General features: G+C 42.0%; 1 protein-coding gene across 1 annotated transcript in view; it reads left to right on the top strand.

The window, feature by feature from the left end:
• Window positions 1-21,457, top strand: part of LOC115480790 (solute carrier family 22 member 6-A-like) — a 125,634-nt gene that overhangs the window by 61,579 nt on the left and 42,598 nt on the right. Inside the window, exon 6 of the mRNA XM_030219691.1 lies at window positions 13,796-13,911. Within this exon, the coding sequence (XP_030075551.1) occupies window positions 13,796-13,911 (116 nt within the window). The remainder of the gene's footprint in view (window positions 1-13,795; window positions 13,912-21,457) is intronic.

The following is a 21,457-nucleotide window of genomic DNA, read 5'->3' as shown; positions in this document are numbered from 1 at the left end:
CCTGTGCTCCTCCCTCAGGTGGAAAAGGATCTAATACTTCACATTAAATGACACATGGGAGGTTGATTCTGTCTGTTTAACTCATTTGGAGACAAAGAGGGGGGCCTTACGTGACATGGAATTAGAGGAGGTGGTTTGGACTTTACAAAAAATGAAACAAGAGTTTTTCAAATGGGGGACAAGGCGGGGAGGGAGATTGTTGGCCACTAAGCTGCTTAAGTGGTAGGCGAAGAATCTTATCTTGTGTATTGAAATTGCACAGGGGGAGGTAGACATGAATGAGGTAGACATCAGACAAGAGTTTGTGTAGTTTTATCAGGAGCTGTATGTCTCTGAGGCTTCTATTACACCAGAAAGGGTGGATTCGTATTTGGCAGGAGTGCAGCTTCCACAGTTATCTTTGGGTGAGTTGTCCTTCCCGATCGCAGTCAAAGAGGTACTTGAGACTATTGCCCACTTGTCAGCTACTAAATCATCAGGCCTTGATGGGTTCACTAATGGCTTCTATAAAAAATTTGCTGCTACTCTAGCGGGCCCTATAACTCTTATGTTTAATACCTTATTAGAGTCAGAGTCGCTACCTTTGTCCTTGCGACAGGCAGGAATCACTCTGTTGTTGAAGCTGGGCAAGGATGCCTCTAAATGTAGTTTCTATCAACCCATCTCCTTATTAGGGGTGGATTATTTATTTATTTATTTATTTGTTACATTTGTATCCCATCTTTTCCCACCTGTTTGCAGGCTCTATGTGGCTTACATAGTACCGGAGAGGCGTTCGCAGACTCCGGTGTGAACAAATACAAAGTGATGTTTTGGTAAGATAAAGTTCATGTGGAACAGTCACATTAGGGAATCGTAAAGTGGAAGAGTTGTTATGTCCATTACGTACTTTAGTTTTGTTGTGTTGTAGAGATCATAAGTACATAAGTACATAAGTAATGCCATACTGGGAAAAGACCAAGGGTCCATCGAGCCCAGCATCCTGTCCACGACAGCGGCCAATCCTGGCCAAGGGCACCTGGCAAGCTTCCCAAACATGCAAACATTCTATACATGTTATTCCTGGAATTGTGGATTTTTCCCAAGTCCATTTAGTAGCGGTTTATGGACTTGTCCTTTAGGAAACCGTCTAACCCCTTTTTAAACTCTGCTAAGCTAACCGCCTTCACCACTTTCTCCGGCAACGAATTCCAGAGTTTAATTATATGTTGGGTGAAGAAACATTTTCTCTGATTTGTTTTAAATTTACTACACTGTAGTTTCATCGCATGCCCCCTAGTCCTAGTACTTTTGGAAAGCGTGAACAGACGCTTCACATCCACCTGTTCCACTCCACTCATTATTTTATATGCCTCTATCATGTCTCCCCTCAGCCGTCTCTTCTCCAAGCTGAATAGCCCTAGCCTCCTTAATCTTTCTTCATAGGGAAGTCGTCCCATCCCCGCTATCATTTTAGTCGCATTTAAGTTGGGTTGGTAGGGTATGCCTTTTTAAACAGGTTGGTTTTCAGTGATTTCCGGAAGTTTAGGTGGTCGTGCGTTGTTTTCAAGGCTTTTGGTAGTGTGTTCCACAGTTGTGTGCTTATGTAGGAAAAACTGGATGTGTAAGTTGATTTGTATTTAAGTCCTTTGCAGCTTGGGTAGTGCAGATTTAGATATGTTCATGTTGATTCGGATGTGTTTCTGGTTCGTAGGTCATGTAACCCGGGGCTTCACCGAAGATAATTTTGTGAACCAGGGTGCAGATTTTGAAAGCAATATGTTCTTTGATTGGGAGCCAGTGTAGTTTTTCACGGAGAGGTTTTGCACTTTCAAACATTTCACAACCTGATACAATCAATGGTACTAAGCCACGTAGGCTACTGCAATGGAATTTATGCGGGATGCAAAGAACAAACCTTAAAGAAACTTCAGACCGCTCAAAACACGGCAGCCAGGCTTACATTTGGATAAACATCGTTTCCCTCGGGAAGAATGGTTTCATGCGTTTGAATTTTCATTTTCTTTGTTGTAGATTTCACTTGGCTCTCTAGTGTTAAGTTACGGTCCATTGTAACGCTGAGGATTTTCAGGCTGTCTGAGATAGGGAGGGTGTAATATGGGGTATAGATACTTTTGGGGTTGTCAGCGCTGTATTGGGATGAGAGGATGAGACAGTGTGTTTTTTCTTTATTGAGTTTTAGTTGAAATGCATTTGTCCATGATGTTCAAGCTGAGCTTGATTTCGTTAGTGATTTCTGTCAGGTCATGTTTGTAAGGCATGTATATTGTGACATCATCTGCCAGATGAAAGGGTTAAGGCCTTGGTTGGCCAACGACTTGGCTAGTGGGGTCATCATTAGGTTGAAGAGGGTCAGTGATAGCGGTGATCCTTGAGGTACTCCACAGTCTGCTTTCCACGGTGATGATATGTTTGAGCTTGATTTCACTTGATTTGTTCTTGAGGTTAGGAAACCCTTGATCCAACTAAGTATATTTCCACCAATTCCGAAGTAATCTAGTAGTCTTAGTAATATATTGTGGTTTACCATGTCGAATGCACTAGACATGTCGAATTGGAGGAGAAGGATGCTTTTGCCTGTTGCCATTTCCTGCTTGAATTTGGCTAGGAGAGTTATTGGTACTGTTTCAGTGCTGTGCACAGGGCGAAATCCTGATTGTGATTCGTGTAATATTTAGAATTTGTTTATATAATCAGTTATTTGTTTGGTTACCATGCTTTCCATCAGTTTGACTATCAGTGGGATAGATGCTACTGGATGGTAGTTAGTGATTTCATTTGTTTTTTTTTCTTGGTATCTTTTGGTATTGGGGTGAGTAGGATATTTCCATTTTCCTTAGGGAAGAGGCCTTGCTGAAGCATGTAATTTAGGTGGGATGTGAGGTCTGCTACGAAGCGGTCCAGGGCAGATTTTATTAGGTAGTTAGGACAGGTATCTAGTTTACAATGAGTGTTGGAGGACCTATTAATCGCCTGGGTAACTGCTTCGACGGTGAGGAGAGCAAAGTTTGACCAGGTTTGGTCAGCTGGGTATTCTCCAAAGGTTGGGTCCAAATCATTAAGGACCCGTATATTTTGTAGACGGTGAAGGCTCATGAGGTATCCATGCACTAGCCAGTTATCGTATGATAATGTAGATATGTTAACTGGTTGGCACAGGATCACCAATTCTCTGCCTATGACACAGGATTTTGTCCAAGGTTCTGGTGACCCGACTGCAGTGGTATCTACTGAGTTTGGTTCATGGGGATCAGTCTGGCTTTATAACTGGTAGGAAGTCTACGGATAAAGTTCGTTGCCTCATTGATCTCGTCTGGTATGTGAAGTGAGGGTCTTCTCCCACAGTCGCTTTGAAGATCAATGCAGAGAAGGCCTTCAACATAGTGTTGTGGCTGTTTATGATGGCAACATCATGAAAATTTGGGTTTACTTTGAATTTTCTCTGCTGGTTGTCTCTCATCTACGATAGCCCAGTTGCATGTCTTAATATTACTGGTGGATATACAGATTTCTTCCCTATCGGGAGAGGCATTAGACAGGACTGCCCTTTGTCTCCCCTGATTTTTACTTTGGTGATGTAACCACTTGCTCAGTCCTTCAGAATAGATCAGAGAATCAGGGGGTTTGTGTGGGAGCCCAGGAGCATAAGCAACTTCTCTATGCTGATGATGTCTTATTCTTGGTTACACATCCTGAGAACTCTTTGCCACATATACTGCACTGTCTGAATAGCTACGGGGCAGTTTCTGGTTTTCAGGTGAACCACAATTACCTTTTCATTGTGCACCATCACATGTGCGTTATTTAGGTGTTAATGTATCGGCGGATTTATCACAGCTGTTTGATTTAAATTACCCCCTGTTATCGTGTGCAGTTCTGGAGAATCTAAATTGGTGGGAGGGCCTGCGAGTCTCTTGGCTTGGTCGAGTGAATGCATGTAAGATGATAGTTGTATTTATTCGCTGGTTTGCCACTGCCAGTTCCTAAACTTTTCCTTTTACTCCTGCAGCGGAAGATCTTTAGTTATATCTGAAACATAAGTCCCCTCGGGTGCGACAAGAGAGAATGTACTTGGATAGGTCTCAGAGGGGGATGGGCGTCCCTCACATTGTGCATTACTATCAAGGAGTGCAGCTCCAGGTGATTCTGGAATGGATGACATTCCTGGACAAGCTTTGGGTGCAGTTGGAGCAAGAGTTGGTGGGATACCACCCTCTTAACGGATCTCCCATGGCTTCTCATGGGTGATCTCAGCCACTTGCTTCACCATGCTCCTGTCAGGATAGCTACGACCCTTGGTATTTGGTGGGAGATTCGTGCTAACATTTCACCTAAACAGCTTTATTTTTATCATACCCCCATACAGTCTATTCCCTTTTTTACACCAGGGGAGTTTTCCTCTGCATTTCGGCAATGGGTGGGTAGGGGCCTTAGAGTCCTGGGACAGCTTATGTTTGATAATCATGTTATCCCTTTTGAAGCACTGCATGATGAATACGGTCTTGGAGATTCTGACTATTTCTATTACCATCAACTTCAAGATTTTTTACGCCGGAGAGTCTTGCCTAATTGGGAGAGAGAGCTCCCTCTGATACTTAGAGTTTTTCAAATAGGGGTAGGTCAGGGATTAATCTCTCGTCTTTACAAGACTCTCTTGTTAAGTGCTCCACATACCCGTCTTTATGAGGATCGCTGGGAGACATTCCTCAGCACTCACTTTATGTCAGATCAATGGGGGGGTCATTTACAGGGCTCTTCTGCAGACCTTAATCTCAGCTAATCTGAGGGAACATGGTTACAAAATGCTGTATCAGTGGTATTATACTCCAGTTCGACGTCAGAAGGTATTTGGGATGGGCACAGGGATATGCTGGTGGGGATGTGGTCAGCGGGGAACCTTCACCCATATCTGGTGGGAGTTCCCCCATATTCAACAATATTGGCAATTAGTGGTGAATTTGTTATTTGAGATAGTGGCTGTCTCCGTTCCTCGGGATGTGCAGATAGTGCTCCTTAGTGAGGGTCCCCCGAGTATGGACTCAGTAACCCACCAATCTGTGGCTCATATGGCCTTAGCGGCTTGTCTCTGTATAGCATCCTTTTGGAAGAATGCCACTATTCCAGCCAGAGAGCATGTATTGGCGAAACTTGATCACCTGTACTTGCTGAACAAATTGACTGCATTGAAGCATGACTCTATGGGGATATTTTGAGTACTTGGGGCGCTTACCAGCTGTAGCGAGGTTTGGCCTGATGTGGAAGCCTCCTACAGGGCTGGGGCCTTCCCCCCGAAATAGGTGTGCGGGACTTCCATCTTCATACTGGAATGTTTATTTTCTGTATGAGTTATTTGGGGTGTTGGGGGAGCAGGGTGGGGGGATGTTTCTATAGTTGATGGAGATTAGAGTTCAGTATAGCCGAAGGTCTATCTTCAAGTATGTGACAGCATCTATTCTTGGGATGTTTGTGACTATTTGCTGTTGTATTTTCTATCAACTTTATCATTCTTCCCAAGGGAAACATTTCGCAACCTGATACAATCAATGGTTCCAAGCCATAGACTACTGCAATGGAATTTATGCAGGAAGCAAAAAACAACTCATAAAGAAACTTCAGACTGCTCAAAACACGGCAGCCAGGCTTATATTTGGAAAAATGTGATTAGAAAGCGCAAAAACTTCTCTGAGAAAAATTGCACTGGCTCCCAATCAAAGAACGTATTGCTTTCAAAATCTGCACCCTGGTTCATAAAATTATCTATGGCAAGGCCCCGGGATACATGACTGATCTCATTGACCTACCAATCAGAAATCAACACGAACATATCTAAACCTCCACTACCCAAGCTGCAAAGGACTCAAATACAAATCAACTCATGCATCCAGCTTTTCCTACATAAGCACACAACTATGGAACGCATTACCAAAAGTCGTGAAAACAACGTATAACCACCTAAACTTCTGGAAATCACTAAAAACTTACCTGTTCAAAAAGGCATACCCTATCGACCCAACTTAAATGCCTGAACCCTGCAACACTAAGAAACCAAAGCATGTAATGGACATAACATAACTCTTCCTCTATACGATTCCCTAATATGTCTGTTCCACATGAACCTCATTCTACCACAACATCACTGTGTAACTGTTTATACCGGAATTGGCGAACGCCTTTATGGTACTATGTAAGCCACATCGAGCCTGCAAATAGGTGGGAAAATGTGGGATACAAATGTAACAAACAAACAAATAAATAAATAAAATACATTTTTTTAAAAACAGCTTTTCTGATGCCAGTTTTAATCCTTTGCTGGCAGCCTGCCTGGCCATTTAAAAACCATCCAGATCCCAGGCCATTTGAAAACTGGCTAGTTGGCAACCCTAGTTATATATAAGTACTTATTTTGTACCTGAAGCAATGGAGGGTTAAGTGACATTCCCAGAGACCCAAGGAGCTACAGTGGAAATCAAATCCAGTTTTCCAGGTTCTCAGGCCACTGTATCAAATAGAGCTAGTGGGACTCATAATACCAGAGGCCCTATGTGGTTCAAACTTCAAACTGAAGCTGATGACATAGGTGTTTGATGCAGATAAGAAATCATGCTATCCTTCTCCTGCACAAGCATTAGGTATGTGACACATGAATTTGGGCCCCTTATCCAGCTCACAAGCCTAAATGATCTCTTCACATGCATTCTCAACTGCTCCCCAACCCCTTGGTCTGGCATCTCTTTCTCTCCTCCTTTCCTGGTCCACCTTCCATGGCCTAGCATCTCTGTCTCCCCACTTTCCCCACCCAGCTGCCCACCAACATTGCCTCTGTGACCAGCATATATCTCTTACCCCTGCCATATCCTGTCTCTGCTGATGCAACTTACTGTTTCCAGCAGGTGAGAAGTGGCCTGCACCAACTGGAGGCAGCATGTCTTCAACACTGCCAGCCACAAAGGCAAGGTTGGCAGGCCAAAAAGGTGGGAGAGGAGAATGAGAAATGTCTGGACAGGGGGAGGGAGGGAAGGAAGAACTGGGGGGGGGGGGGGGGACAGGGAAAGAGAGAGAAAGAGATGCCAGGATATGAAGGGAAATGGAGAGAGATAATGGGGAAGAGGAGGAAGGGAAGGAATAGGGACACTTGCCAAACCCCCTAGGAGGAGGGAAGGAGAGAGGGAAAATAGAAGGAGAGATTTATTTATTTATTTATTTTATTTATTTATTGCATTTGTATCCCACAATTTCCCACCTTTATGCAGGCTCAAAGTGGCTTACAATACATCATGGATAGTGGAAATGAGAGGGGATTAAACATTTGGTATTACAGAAGGATTTTGGGTTGCATGGTAATGGAATACATAATGATAGTATAACAGAAGGCATTATTAACATTACTGGATATATGTATTCACATGTTTTGATCTTTGTGGTATGTCTTGTCGAAGAGATGGGTCTTTAGTAGTTTCCGGAAGCTGGTCAGTTCATAGGTCGCTTTTAGGTTACGTGGCAATGCATTCCAGAATTGTGTGCTCATATAGGAAAAGGTTGACGCATGCATTAATTTGTATTTCAGACTTTTGCAGTTGGGGAAGTGAAGATTGAGGAATGTATGAGATGATTTTTTGGCATTTCTGGGTGGCAGGTCTATCAGGTCGGACATATAGATGCTGGCCCTTGAGGAGAGGAGACTAGAGGAATGAAAAAGATATGCTGGCCCTTGGAGGGGACGGAAATGAAGAAAGAGAGATGCTGGGGGGAGAGACAGCAGGGCAGTGGAAACCAGTGAAGTTTAAGTTTATTTTATTCTAAAAGAAAGTGTAGCTGGGCTATTATCTGGGACATTTTAGTGGTAGGAGCCCAAACGATGCCAGAGAAAGCAGGGGAGCAGTAGGCTGCTTAGTGGCAGCAAGGTGTCATTGGCTGAAGGGAAAGTGGTGCAAAGAGTAGCACAGGAGCAGCAGAAGAGAGGCATTGCTGGAGAGGGACCCAGTATGAATGCACCGGTGTGTACACACACTGGGGGGAGTCACAAATCCTGAGGGGGAATGGGAGGCAAGGCAGGAGCATTGAAAATTCAGTGAGTGCTCTGGTGACGGGCAGGACAGCTGAAACTCAAAGTGCTTAATTAATTTAAATAGTGGCACAGGGATGTGCACAGGCATATATGTGTGCACGTACAGGACCGGAGTTTTGCAGTGCAAAGAGCTGTGGGTACCGAGGGAAGCATACACGTAGAGGGAAGATGTGATAAGGGAGCTGATGTATCTCTTTTGAGGACCTCTTCATCCATTTGGTTGGGAGTGTAGTGACAAGAATGGAATAAAGTAAAGTGCTTGCTGTAATACTGCAATGAGTGTGGTGCTGAAAGGGTTAAGTTTGAGCCCAAGCTGCAGCTAGATGCTGGGGTGTCATGTTGTGGAGCTTGTGCAGAGTTTGGGGGGGCTGGAGATCTGGGGGGTCTCAAGCCCCCCCCCAGCCCCCAGCATCCCTCAGATGTCTCTGGTGGCCCAGTGGGCCACAGGTCAACCCCCCCCCCCCCCCAGGTGGTCTAGCAGCCCTTCCCCACCCTCCTACCTTTAGTTGGAGGAGGGAGGTGGCCTCTTTCCTCTTCCATCAGCGCTGCCTCAAAAATGGCGGTGCCCAGCCCCGTCCAGTGCATCCTCCAACTGAAGGTAGGGGGGTGGGGAAGGGCCGCTAGACCACCAGGTGGGGGGGATTGACCTGCGGCCCACTGGGCCACCAGGGACATCTGAGGGATGCTGGGGTGGGGTAGGGGGGCTGGAGACCCACCGGATCTCCAGCCCCCCCTGAACCTGTATCTAGGAGACCAGAGATCTGCTGGACCTCCAGCCCCCTGTTGCTGGGGGGGTCGGGTCGGGGTTCGTGCGGGGAGCTGCTGCATTTGGGGGAACGGGGGCCTGCTAGCATGCAAATGCATGCTAGACAGGGCTCACCATTCCTCCCCAATGGTCTTCAAACCCTAACGCTAGCTCTGAGCTGGCATAGGGTATGTAGTGGCCAGTGTGCCAAGCTGTGGCGCACTGATCGCTGATCTTTGGGGATGAATAGGTTTAGCATGCATTTGCATGCTACTTACGCTAAGAGCCCTTTTTGCATGCATTTGCATGCTAATAGTATTCAGAGCCTGCAAGCGCGTTGTTTCATGCGCTTGGGGGCTCAGATCATGGGGCGGTAGCAAACGCAGGCGCTAGTATGGCACTAACAGCCTCTAGCGCCTGAGTTTACTTCTGATCATTGGCCCATCTGCGATGTCAGAGAACTGTGAAGTGTAGAGAGACAGAAACTGTAGTTGAGGAAAATCAGAGGTAAGAATAGGGTGTTATTGTCTAAGTGGGGTCATAGAGGGAGAATTTGCCTCTAAAGCAATTCAATTTGTGAAAGCTACTGAAAAGGGGGGGTTAAATATTTATAGGGGATATCAGGGAAGTATTTAAGGAGGGTGTTTGTGAAAGGAATTCTGCTGTAACTACAGAGGCTGGTAGGACTGGGTTTTAAAACTGTGTAGTGATACAGCTTTGACAGCTTTAATAGCTGATGAAAACAAAAGCTAATTTTTGGTTACAATTTGACCATTAAGCTGAAGTCCTGAACTGGACAAGGACCGCTCTCTAGTGAATCGTGGTAGTGACTGTAGCTCCCCTGAAAAGAGGATTTATACTACCATCTCTTATGAGAGAGAGTGCTGAAAACTGAAGAATTTACACGTTTGAGGAAGGAACTATACTGATGGTTTCAAACCCTTAAAAAAAAAAAAAGTTGACTGATGGAAAGCTGCTTAATTCTGTAAAGGGTGAAAAGTTATAATTTAACAGGAAAAAAATTCATAAGGGAAATATTCTCTGTTATAAAGCTTGGTATAGTGACATAACTGGAAGTAATAGAAGTCCACCGGTCACAAGGAGACTAGTGCTTGACAAAGCCAGTGTCACTACCTGCAGAATTGCTGAAACCAGAATTACCTAGTTTCATATTAGGAATTACAAGGCATAAAGAGGATTTGAGGCAAACCACATCTATTCCAGGGTGGGATCTAGTCAGGAGCACATGCTTATTTGTTTCTTTCCAGGACAAGCTAGTATAGAACCTGAAAAGAGAAGAATTCCAAATACATTAAAAAGATTGCACACTCAGGGAGTCAGTCTTCCCATTGTTAATTTTGTTTAGTCAGGATAGTAGGCTTACCTGTGTCTGAGTCTGTGAGGGACCTGGAAGACGTTATCTGGTGGTGTCCAATGATCGCCACCCACACTAGCCTCTGCAAGAAAGATCTGGAAGAAAGAAGTGAAAGAGCTAAGTTAATTATATAGTGTGCATACATCCTAATTTACTTTAAAGCTGAGGATTCATGCTAAACTAAATACTTACCTTAATAGTGCCAGGTCCCGGTATTGTGGGCCCTAAGAAAAAGAAAAGAAATAATTTTTCATAAAGGAAAGTTCTTAGAAAAAATAGAATATAAAAAGTAATTTGAAGTTACCAAAAAGATGCTTATCTGACATTAAGCTGTGTAACTGAAGCATCTGTAGGGAAAATAGAGAAAAAGATCAATAACTGACAATTTCTTGAATGTGATATACTAAATAGGAAAAATTAAGTTCAATATATTATCTGCAAGGTAACATCTGTTTGCATTTGTCTTTGAAACTATTGAAGTACTTAATATTCTTTTAACAATACTGTGCAATAAAAATACACCTATTTTACATTTATTACCATTGTAAGTCTCTTTCCCTTATCCCTGAACAAAACTGAGGATAACACACACTTGGGAAGTTTCTATCAGTGAGGCACTTGTAGCTGCTTGGGTGAACATGAACCACTTTCTAGGGGAAACATCTGCCACTTGCCCACTTTGATAACAAAACTTATGTTTATTATAAATAGTGGTCTCACTGCAGCCGTAAGGGGGTGCTACAGAAGGATGACAGATGCTGGCCCCCAGGGAGGGGAAGGGGACAGGAGGGAAGGAAGAAAGATGGAGTGATGCTAGCTAGGGAGGGGGTGCGATGTGGGAGAAAGGGAAAAGTGAGGGAAGAAACTGGACATGGGGAGGAATAGGGACATAGAAGGGTGATCCTAGACATGGGGAGGGAGATAGGGACACAGAAGGGTGATGTTGGACAGAGGGGGAGGGAAATGGACACAGAGGGGACATGCTGAACAGGGCAAGAATAAGGACACAGAGTGGGAAGATACTCAACATGGCAAGGACAAAGAGGGTATATGCTGTACAGAGCAGAAGATTAATGATGGACATCGAGAGAGCAAAAATGCCAAATGGATAAGGAGACCCTGGCAAGAGAGTTAAGAGAAGACAGATGACAGCAGAAACCAGAGATTGGGACTAACACAATTAGAAAAATAAAATGACCAGTCAACAAAAGTAGAAAAACAAATGTTATTTTTTATTTAATGATTAGAATGTGTCAGTTTTTGGAACATACATCTGCCAGAACTGGTTTTAAAGATAGCCCCTGTTTATGAGGGGATACTTCTCCCCCATATGAATACCCTTTTAACAGGGTCTTTCTGGACTTTTCTGTTTCAATCTTTATATTTCTGTGTTCTGTGCCTGAACCAACAGAGGGATGAATCTTTGTTGGGTTGTAACATTCTACAATAATAGGGAGGGAAGGGGATGGAGTGGGGGAAAGATGGAAGGGATTGATGTTTTTAGTTTCTGATGTTGTTGCTTCTTGTATTTTCTGTGGTTATTGAGGTTAATTACATGACATTTATGGTCTGTTCAATGGAGTTTATGACTGCCACAGCAATTTTCACTGGGCCCGATATTCAGCACTATTTAACCAGCCAGGAACTGCTCCTGGCTGGTTAAATAGCACTTAGCCGGCTAAGCACTAATATTCAGCTTGAGATAGCCAGTTATCTCCACTGAATATCAGTGCATAGCACATAGGGGGAGATTCTATATGTGGCACCTAAAAAAATTGGCGCTGAAATCAATGCTGACTAAGCGTATTCTATTATTGGAGCCTAGATTTAGACACCAATTCTAGAATATGCTTAGTTGATATTTCAGTGCCTAAATCTACACATATCCATTTACAGCAACAAAAATGTGGTATAAATCCAGGCGCATAGATTTAAGCACACTGGGCGTGTAAATTTCAGAACGCCCACGAAATGCCCATTTCCGTGCCTATAACCATGCCCCCTTTTGCCTACACACGTTAGACGTTTGGCGCAGATTGTTACAGAATACGCTTAGAGAGTTGTGCGCCTAAATTCTAATCACTGCCAACTGGTGCTCATTATTGCTTAAGTGCTGTTATCAGTGCTCATTAGCTTATTAAGCCAATTAAGTTGTGTGCATTGCTATAGAATCTGCGCCACGTTTGGCGCAGATCTCTAGGCGTGCTATCTGGGGGATAGCAGTTAACTGGCTATATTGTGCGATATAGCCGGGTATCTGCAAATATTCACGCGCTGGCTGGCTGACAGTGAACAGTGTAGGTCAGCCCAGTAGATCCTAGGAAGTAGATGCATTCCTATTTGCCTGCTGGCAGGGATAAGCAACGTGTTCCTAAGTCTCCAGGGGGAATAATTGTTCATGAACTTTTCTTCCAGGAACTTATGCAAACCCCTTTGAAACTGAGCTATATTAGAACACTTGACCAGGTCCACATCTCCCCATTCCTCCTCAAATTCCCCTCTCTTACCCCACTCTCTTCTTCAAGTTCCTCTCAGTTTCCTGAGGTACAGCATTATGAGCAAAACAGAGGCAGTTTGGCAGGAGGAGAATATGGTGTGTGTGCTCTTTGTTCTCAATGGTTGGAGCAGTGGGCCAAGAACCAAGAAAAACAGCTCAAAACCCACTGCGGCTCCCGGTGATCTTTGGCAAATCACTTAACCCTCTATTTCCCTAGGTGCAAACATATCGGTCCATATTCAGTTGGCAGCGCACATTGTTTTGCTGACTGCCACTGGCATTATACCTGGAAATTCCACACTGGGCCATGTTGTTCAAGCTTCTGCATTGAATTTCCAGGTTTACAGAGCTGGCTAAACCATAGTGCAATATTCTGCACTTAACCAGCTATGGTGAACCACATAAAAATAGAACTGATGTTTATGCGGTCCTATTTATGTGGTTAACTTGGCTGGTTAAGTGCTGAATATTGGCATTTAACCAGCCAAGTGTTGATTTCTCCCACAGAACACCCCCAAAATTGCCAGTTTTGAATTAAGCGCTAACCAGTTAAGTACCACTGAAAATGAATGGTTATCCCCAAACTAGAAATTTAACCAACCAGGAGCTGTTTCTGGCCAGTTAAATCATTTTGAATATTGACCCCTTAGATTTTAAGCCCTCCAAGGATAGGAAAATACCTATTGTACCTGAGTGTAACTTGCCTTGAGCAACAACTGAAGAAAGGCATGAGCTAAATCCAAATATCCCTTCGCTTCCTTCCCTCACTGTGTATGCTTCCTCTATAAGGAGGAAGCATTGCAGAGGGTGAAGGAGAGAGGCAGGAAGGTTGAATTTTAAACATGGTAATGTTTGATATGGCTTTTAACAAAGGGTTAGCTGTAGTCTGTGAATGCATCAGTGGTCATATTAATTTTGGACTGTAAGATCAAAGGATTTAAGCTGATCCAAAAGGCTTTGAGGTCATGAACTCCTGGATATCATGTGATATCATTGGAGGAATCAGGTATGGTGGAAAGTCTGTGATGTCACAATTACAAGGCTGTGATATCAGAAGAGGAGTTGGGTCGGTATCTTATTGGCTCCTGAAACTTTGCTTGCTCTCCTTGGCAGAATGTGAATTGTAGCATGCAGAAAGAACTAGACGCAAATGAGACCACCCACTCTATTTTTGACCTGGTGCGCACTTCTGCCATAAGGCACATCTCCTTCTGCACGTCCTTTGCTTGGTAAGTTGCCCCTTTATTCTCATTATTAATAGCGTTCTGGGGTGACTGAGACTTCTGATAGTGGCTACATGTAAGGCTTAATAAGGTCTTCATTCCTATTTCCCAGGACATGGAGCTGGAGACTGCAATTCAGTTTTGTTGCTTTACAAATCAACCTTTTTTTCATTAATTTCTAATAATGTTATAAACAAATACAAAACCGTATGCACAACGTTATATGACTTTTAATATATCCCAATTTCTCATAGTTAAGAGTAGCAAAGCTATGAATTCCACAAGTACAAAAAAGAAAAAGAGAAATATTTATTTTTTATTGGGATTTATTAATCCAAAATGAAGAGATTAACCCAAGGTGGTGTGTAACAGGTGTAGCTTGACATAAACAACTTGCATTGTGTTAACAGTGTAACAATATTAAAATGACCAAATGTAAGTATAAAATACATTCAATGAGGTAAACTTGGAGACAGGCAAATTAAATCAAAGTAATGGTAATGGTATGATATGGTATCAGAAATATAATACACATACTAAAACAGTACAGTAGAACATTAATAGAACAGAAATATATATGTGACCTACTGAGCGAAAAGTTACCAAAAGTTGGGTTTGTGACTTATTTATAGCACAAGATAGAGAAATATCAACTACACAATCCTGCAAAATTTCATCCTCAGGTATGGACTAATTATGTTCTTAAAAAATGAGAATTTATTATACTCAAGGAGACCAACTATATAAGGGGAGGTAATTAATAACGTTTATTTCCAAATATATATCTCACCACCTTTTAGTTCCTTCACATATATCAAAGTTTAATAAAGCAAATTTAAGCCTTATTCTTACATACTATATATCACATGACAATTCGTTTTCTTGCTTGTAGATTGATAACAAATTTTATCCTAGTCAGTGCATGCAAAACATTTAAGACTTCAGATTTTTTTGAAGCCACCACTTAGGGCATATGTCCTTCAATCAGTCTCTAATCCCAGCTTTAATCCAATATGCAACCCCCTTATATTTCCTTTAAAAGCGGGGGGCGTGGTACAGATGTTTTCAATCAGGGGAGACACTCTCCTCAAGATGCAAAGATGAAAAATGAATGAAAAATAAAGCTCAGCTTCCCACTGTGTCACTGTGCTAGATACTCATCTCCAGGTTGTCTCATTCCATGTGCATCTCAGTAAGACCAATTAAATGCTCCTCTGCTTCTCTATGAGGAACCACATTTCAGAGTCTTCTTCAGGAGAAGCAACCCATATCATTAACACTTAGTCTTCCAAAAACAAACACATATCATATCCACAAATATTAATACTCATCCTCACTCTATTCACATCTATTACAGAAACCAAATAAATATAAACATCAATATCAATATTAATAGTACTATCAAAGGCAGCTTACCGGAGGGACTGACGTCCACCAGGCTACTACACTACCGCTCATTCTCAAACGGATATCCTGTTGCGTGGAACTCAGGGTTTAAATAGAGCACTCTTCATAAAGGGCCCCACACCCATCCTTATTGCCAATCACCACTCAACTTCCAGGTTTAAACCATTGGGAATGACGGTATTCCACTCATATATGAATTTCTGTTCAACATTTAACAGGACCTCACTAATATCACCACCTCTACTGAGAATCACCTGTCGGATTGCTGTGAAATGCAAATGTTCTATTGTATGATCCTCCTTAACCCAATGAGCCACTAATGGAGCCTCCATGCAGGCATTCCTGATGTTACTGATGTGCTCTGCAATTCGTACTTTCAATTTACGTTTAGTGTGGCCTATATAATATAGGCCACACGGGCATACCACACAGTAAATAACCTGCACTGATTCACATGATGTAATTTCTCTAAAATAAAATTTCCTATTTGTGCCCAGTATCACGATATATTCAATGCACAGGGAGAACCGGCAGTAGACACATCTCCCGCATGGGGCGTGGCTTCCCTTGGGCCAGGGGTCATTAGGCCATTTAAGAATCTCTCCTTACTTCTTTTGTAAGCAATCTTAGGGTGGTTGTTAAGAGAGGGGTGTATTCCCAGCACGTCCCAGTGTTTGTGTATAATTCTACCTATAGCAAGAGCATGAGCAGAGAAGGGGAGCACGCATACTGCTGAGTTATCACTTTCTCTCCTCTTCGGAATCAAAAGTCAATCACGATGAGAATTCAAAGCTTACTTGTACGCTTTTCTAACCACTCTCACAGGGTAACCCCTCATCACAAACCTTGTCATCATTTCGCCTGCCTGGTTTTTAAAATCCTCTTTAGAGGAACATAGTCGACGTAACTGGAAGAATTGACCGACAGGAACACCCTTTCTTAAAGCTGCTGAATGAAAGCTAGAATAATGCAGCAGGGTGTTCCTGTCGGTTTCCTTCCTAAAGATTGTAATGCAAAACCCTTTTATCGGTGATTTAGCAATTTTGATATCAAGAAACTCAATTACATTTTTGTTAACCTTAGTGGTAAATGATATTTTGGGGTTAACTCCATTAATGTACTCAACAAACTCATCAAGTCAACTCATCGACCCCCTCCATAGCAATAAATCATCATCTATATATCGCCTCCACATCAGTATATGATTTTTAAACTGGCTATTGTACACAAATTTTTCTTCCAGTTCTGCCATATTTAGACATGTTATGGAGGGGGCTATGGTAGCGCCCATCTCTACTCCCCTTACTTGCTCATAAAATTTATCATAAAATTCAAAATAGTTATGACATATAACAAACTCCAATAACTTTCTCAAAACAGCTGTTTTATGCTCCCAACATCCAGCTCATTGAAAATATAAACAAGAAATATCAATCGCTTCTTCTTGCAGGATGTTGGAGCATAAAGCCACTATGTCAAGAGTGGAGGAGTGGCCTAGTGGTTAGGGTGGTGGACTTTGGTCCTGGGGAACTGAGGAACTAAGTTCGATTCCCACTTCAGGCACAGGCAGCTCCTTGTGACTCTGGGCAAGTCACTTAACCCTCCATTGCCCCATGTAAGCTGCATTGAGCCTGCCATGAGTGGGAAAGTGCGGGGTACAAATGTAACAAAGAAAAAAAAAAACACTATGTCAAGAGTCACAAAGCACACATCTCCATGCTCAGCGTGTCCCAATGAGTCTAAAATATGCATACAGTGTACTGAATCTCTGACATATGAGGAGGCTTGTGCGACGAACGGGCGTAAGATGCGGTCCATATACTGGGAGGCTGGTTCTAAAATGGACCCTCAGGTGCAGACAATAGGGTGACCTGAAGGGTTTTCCAGGGACTTATGTATTTTAGGTATAAAATAAATGTATGCAATTTTAGGAAATCTATTCACCAAAAAGTCCCTTTCTTTCAACGTAAATTCTCCTGACGTGTATGCCTCTTCTACACATCCTGAAATATCCAAACAAATCTGCCCCATAGGGTCCTGTGGGAAAAAAACAAAGCAGATCAGTACAGATAAAACAATATTTTAATGGAAAATAGTTGAATTGAAATATTAAGCCCGACACAGGCCATGTTTCACCTAACTGGGCTGCATCAGGGGCTACAAAACAAACAGTAGTTTAACAATTAAAAGCATATAGAAAAACAAATTAAGCGTAATAATAATAAAATAATCCAATAATAAATAAATAAATAAAAAGATGAAAAAAATAATAAAAAGATCACCTGTAATGTGTAAAACAGATATATATATATATATATATATATATATATCAGAAATAGACAATTTTTATAAATGATAAAATGATAAAAAATGTCTATTTCAGATATATATATATATGTGTGTGTGTGTGTGTGTGTGTGTGTGTGTGTGTGTGTGTGTGTGTGTGTGTGTGTGTTTTACACATTAGGGTTATCTTTTTATTTTTTTTTTATCTTTTTATTTATTTATTTATTTATTATTTATTTATTTATTGGATTATTTTATTATTATTTTATTGTGGTATTATATTTTTTCTTATATATATTTATCTCTGTTTTACACATTACAGTTTATTTTATTTTGATTTGTAGATTTTTAAGTGGAATTTATCTGGTCACACAGATGTGTGAATTTCAGAAAAAGAATATCTAGTAGGTGCGAGTTCATTTCACTATTATCCAACACATATTTAATCACTTTTTGTTTGGTCATATTGCAGCATGTACTTCTTTTATTTGTTATTACTTTTTATTTTAATATATCATATGTACGCTATATATCCATATTAATTATACTTGTTTGATTATATGTATACTGCAACATTTATTTTTCTAATTTTATATGTTATCAGTTTATATGGTTATATATATATATATTTTTTTTATTTGTACCCCGCGCTTTCCCACTCATGGCAGGCTCAATGCGGCTTAGGTACTTATTTGTACCTGGGGCAATGGAGGGTTAAGTGACTTGCCCAGAGTCACAAGGAGCTGCCTGTGCCTGCAGTGGGAATCGAACCCAGTTCCCCAGGACCAAAGTCCACCACTCTAACCACTAAGCCACTCCTCCACTCAGTATTTCAGAATTTAACTCATAATGAGGGGCATAAATGAACGTCGCTGGCGAAATAGATCGTTGGCAATCTATTTTGGCGGCGGCATAACAGCTGGCCGGAATCGTATTATCGAAAAAGATGGCCGGCCATATTTTTTTTCGATAACACGGTTTAGCCCGCCCAAATGCCAGAGTTTGCTGGGTTTGAGATCGCCGGTTTTGTTTTTCAGCGATATGGAATAAAATGCCAGCCATCTCAAACCAGGCGAAATCCAAGGCATTTGGTCATGGGAGGAGCCAGCATTTGTAGTGCACTGGTCCCCCTGACATGCCAGGACACCAACCGAGCACCCTAGGGGGCACTTCTATAAATGTTTTAAAAATACACAAATAGCTCCCAGGTGCATAGCTCCCTTACCTTGGGTGCTGTGCCCCCAAATCCCCCCAAACCCACTTCCCACAACTCTACACCATTACCATAGCCCTTAAGGGTGAAGGGGGGCACATACATGTGGGTACAGTGGGTTTTGGGGGGGTTTGAAGGGCTCAACACTTAGCACCACAAGTGTAACAGGTAGGGGGAGGGGATGGACCTGGGTCTGCCTGCCTGAAGTGCACTGCACCCATTAAAAACTGCTCCAGTGACTTGCATACTGCTGGCATACTGCTGTTAGGGAGCTGGGTATGACATTTGAGGCTGGCATAGAGGCTGGTAAAAAGAGGTTTTTATTTTTTTAGTGTGGGAGAGGGTTGGTGACCACTGGGGGACCACGGGGAGGTCATCCCCCATTCCCTCTGGTGGTCATCTGGTCAGTTGGGGCACCTTTTTGAGGCTTGGTCGTGAAAATAAAAGGACCAAGTAAACCCGGCGAAATACTGATTAACGCCGCTTTTTTTTCCATTATCCACGAAAGCGGCCATCTGGTAGCCACGCCCATGCCCGCCCATGTCCTGCCTTCGCTATGCCGCCAACATGCCCCCTTGAACTTTCACCGGCGCGGCGACAGGAAAGCGGCGATGGTGTCAAAAAAGCTGCTTTCGATTATACCGATTTGGCCGCTTTTGAGAGATCGCCGGCCATCTCCTGATTTATGTTGGAAGATGGCCGGCGATCAATTTTGAAAATAAGCCTGATTGTCATGTTTTTTGGTTGTATCATTATGTGGTTTTATTATTGTAATGTTTTAATATTATGATGTTTTTAACTTTTATTTTCATGGTGTTTTGTAATATCAGCTGAGCCTTTAGTTTTTCATTTTTATGATTGCTTTTAATTTGTTTTTTTATTGTTACATGTTTCATTTGTTTTTTTATATGTTTTTAATTGTTAAACTACTATTTGTTTTGTAGCCCCTGATGCAGCCCAGTTGGGCAAAACACGGCCTGTGTCGGGCTTAATATTTCAATTCAACTATTTTCCATTAAAATTTTGTTTTTGGTTTTAATATTTTTATTGGTTTTCAATACAGTACAAGCAATAAGCAACAACTATCCAACAGGAATTATAAACGATGTACCAGGCAATAAAAGAGAAAAAAAAAACATGCAGATGCCATATCCAGTGAGAGAGCAACAACAAGTGATATTAAGCACAGCGTGGTACATTTTGAAAATAAGATACAAGGGGAGACCATTTTTCCTCATGTAAGGCAAAATTAAATGATTTGTTTTGCAAAATATGTTTCGTATTTATAAGTTTGGAACAATAAATTCCACCATTCCTGATATGTGATCTGGTTCAGAGATTTCCAGTGTAAAAAAATTACCTTCAGAGCCAATGAAAGCATGGTGTTAACAATTGCACATTCATTAAGCTTTAAACTGTTCTGAAAACAGCGGTCTTTAAGTATCACACATTTATAAGATATTGAACTCGAAAGGTGGAAAACATCCGTCAACAGTGACCAAATATCTTTCCAGTAGTTTTGAATACATGTACAATCAAATATAAGGTGTTTAAGGTTGCCTTGCTGAGACTGACAAGACCAACAAAGGTTAGACTTTGAGGGGTCAATTATATGAAGTCTAAGAGGTGTCCACAATGCCCTATGCATAAAGAAGTACATAGATTGTAAGATCGACAAGGATTTGGAGCATTTAAACAAGGATCTCCAAGTCCACTCCCATAGATTATCTGAAATTTTGTTTTATCTGTACTGATCTGCTTTGGTTTTTTCCCATCTTGGAGTTTGCGGATCGGTTACCCTGTTGTTTTCTTGGACCCATAGGGTCCTGTTGCAGCTCCTTATAATACGCCTCCTGTTGCAGCTCCTTATAATACGTCTCATTATGCAGTTGTAACAATCCTTCATTCATGTACTTCGCTTTGTCCATCACCACAATAGCACCCCTGTTATCCGCTCTTTTTACCATCACCATCGGATCATTAGCTAATTTTTGTATACAGTGCCATTCATCATTGGTTAAATTACTGCACTGTACCCTTTTAGACTTCTCTAAACTAGACAAATCTCACAATACTAGCCGTTGAAATGCCACAACAGATGGGTCCAGAGTACCCAGAGGAACCCATTTGGATTTTCTATGACTAGCATAAATGGCATCATCTGCTTCACCTGTGTTCACTTGGCCAAAGAACGCTCTTAAGCGTAAGTTCCTATAGAAACAAAATAAACCCTGACGGGTGCCAAAGGGATCATATTTTCTAAAAGGAACAAAAGAAAGGCCCTTATTCAGGACCCTCTTTTGTTCTATAGTAAGGGAAACAGAGGAAATGTTAATAACATTACCTACTTGCGCCCTGTCTTTTTGGGTTGCTCTATTGCTGCCGCTGTATCCTTTTCCACTATTTGTTGTGGCAACCTTAAAAAAGAATGTGACAACCCCTCACTGACCTCCTTACTGGACTCTGTTCTTTGTGTTTTTCTCTCTTTTTCACTTCGGTCCTCATCCCCAGATGAGTCGCTAGATGGCAACTTGAAATTAACCTTCCTACTGTACCCCCTTGCTCTTTTTGCTCTCCGTTGTATATCGATCCATGGATATACATATCCCTTTGTATAGTCATATTTGTCTCGGTGAAACTTAGCTA

This window comes from Microcaecilia unicolor, chromosome 11 (assembly GCF_901765095.1).
Source record: "Microcaecilia unicolor chromosome 11, aMicUni1.1, whole genome shotgun sequence".
In the NCBI taxonomy this organism is placed as follows: Eukaryota; Metazoa; Chordata; class Amphibia; order Gymnophiona; family Siphonopidae; genus Microcaecilia; species Microcaecilia unicolor.
Note: the sequence above shows the minus strand (reverse complement) of the source record. Positions and strands in the feature narration are given on the sequence as shown.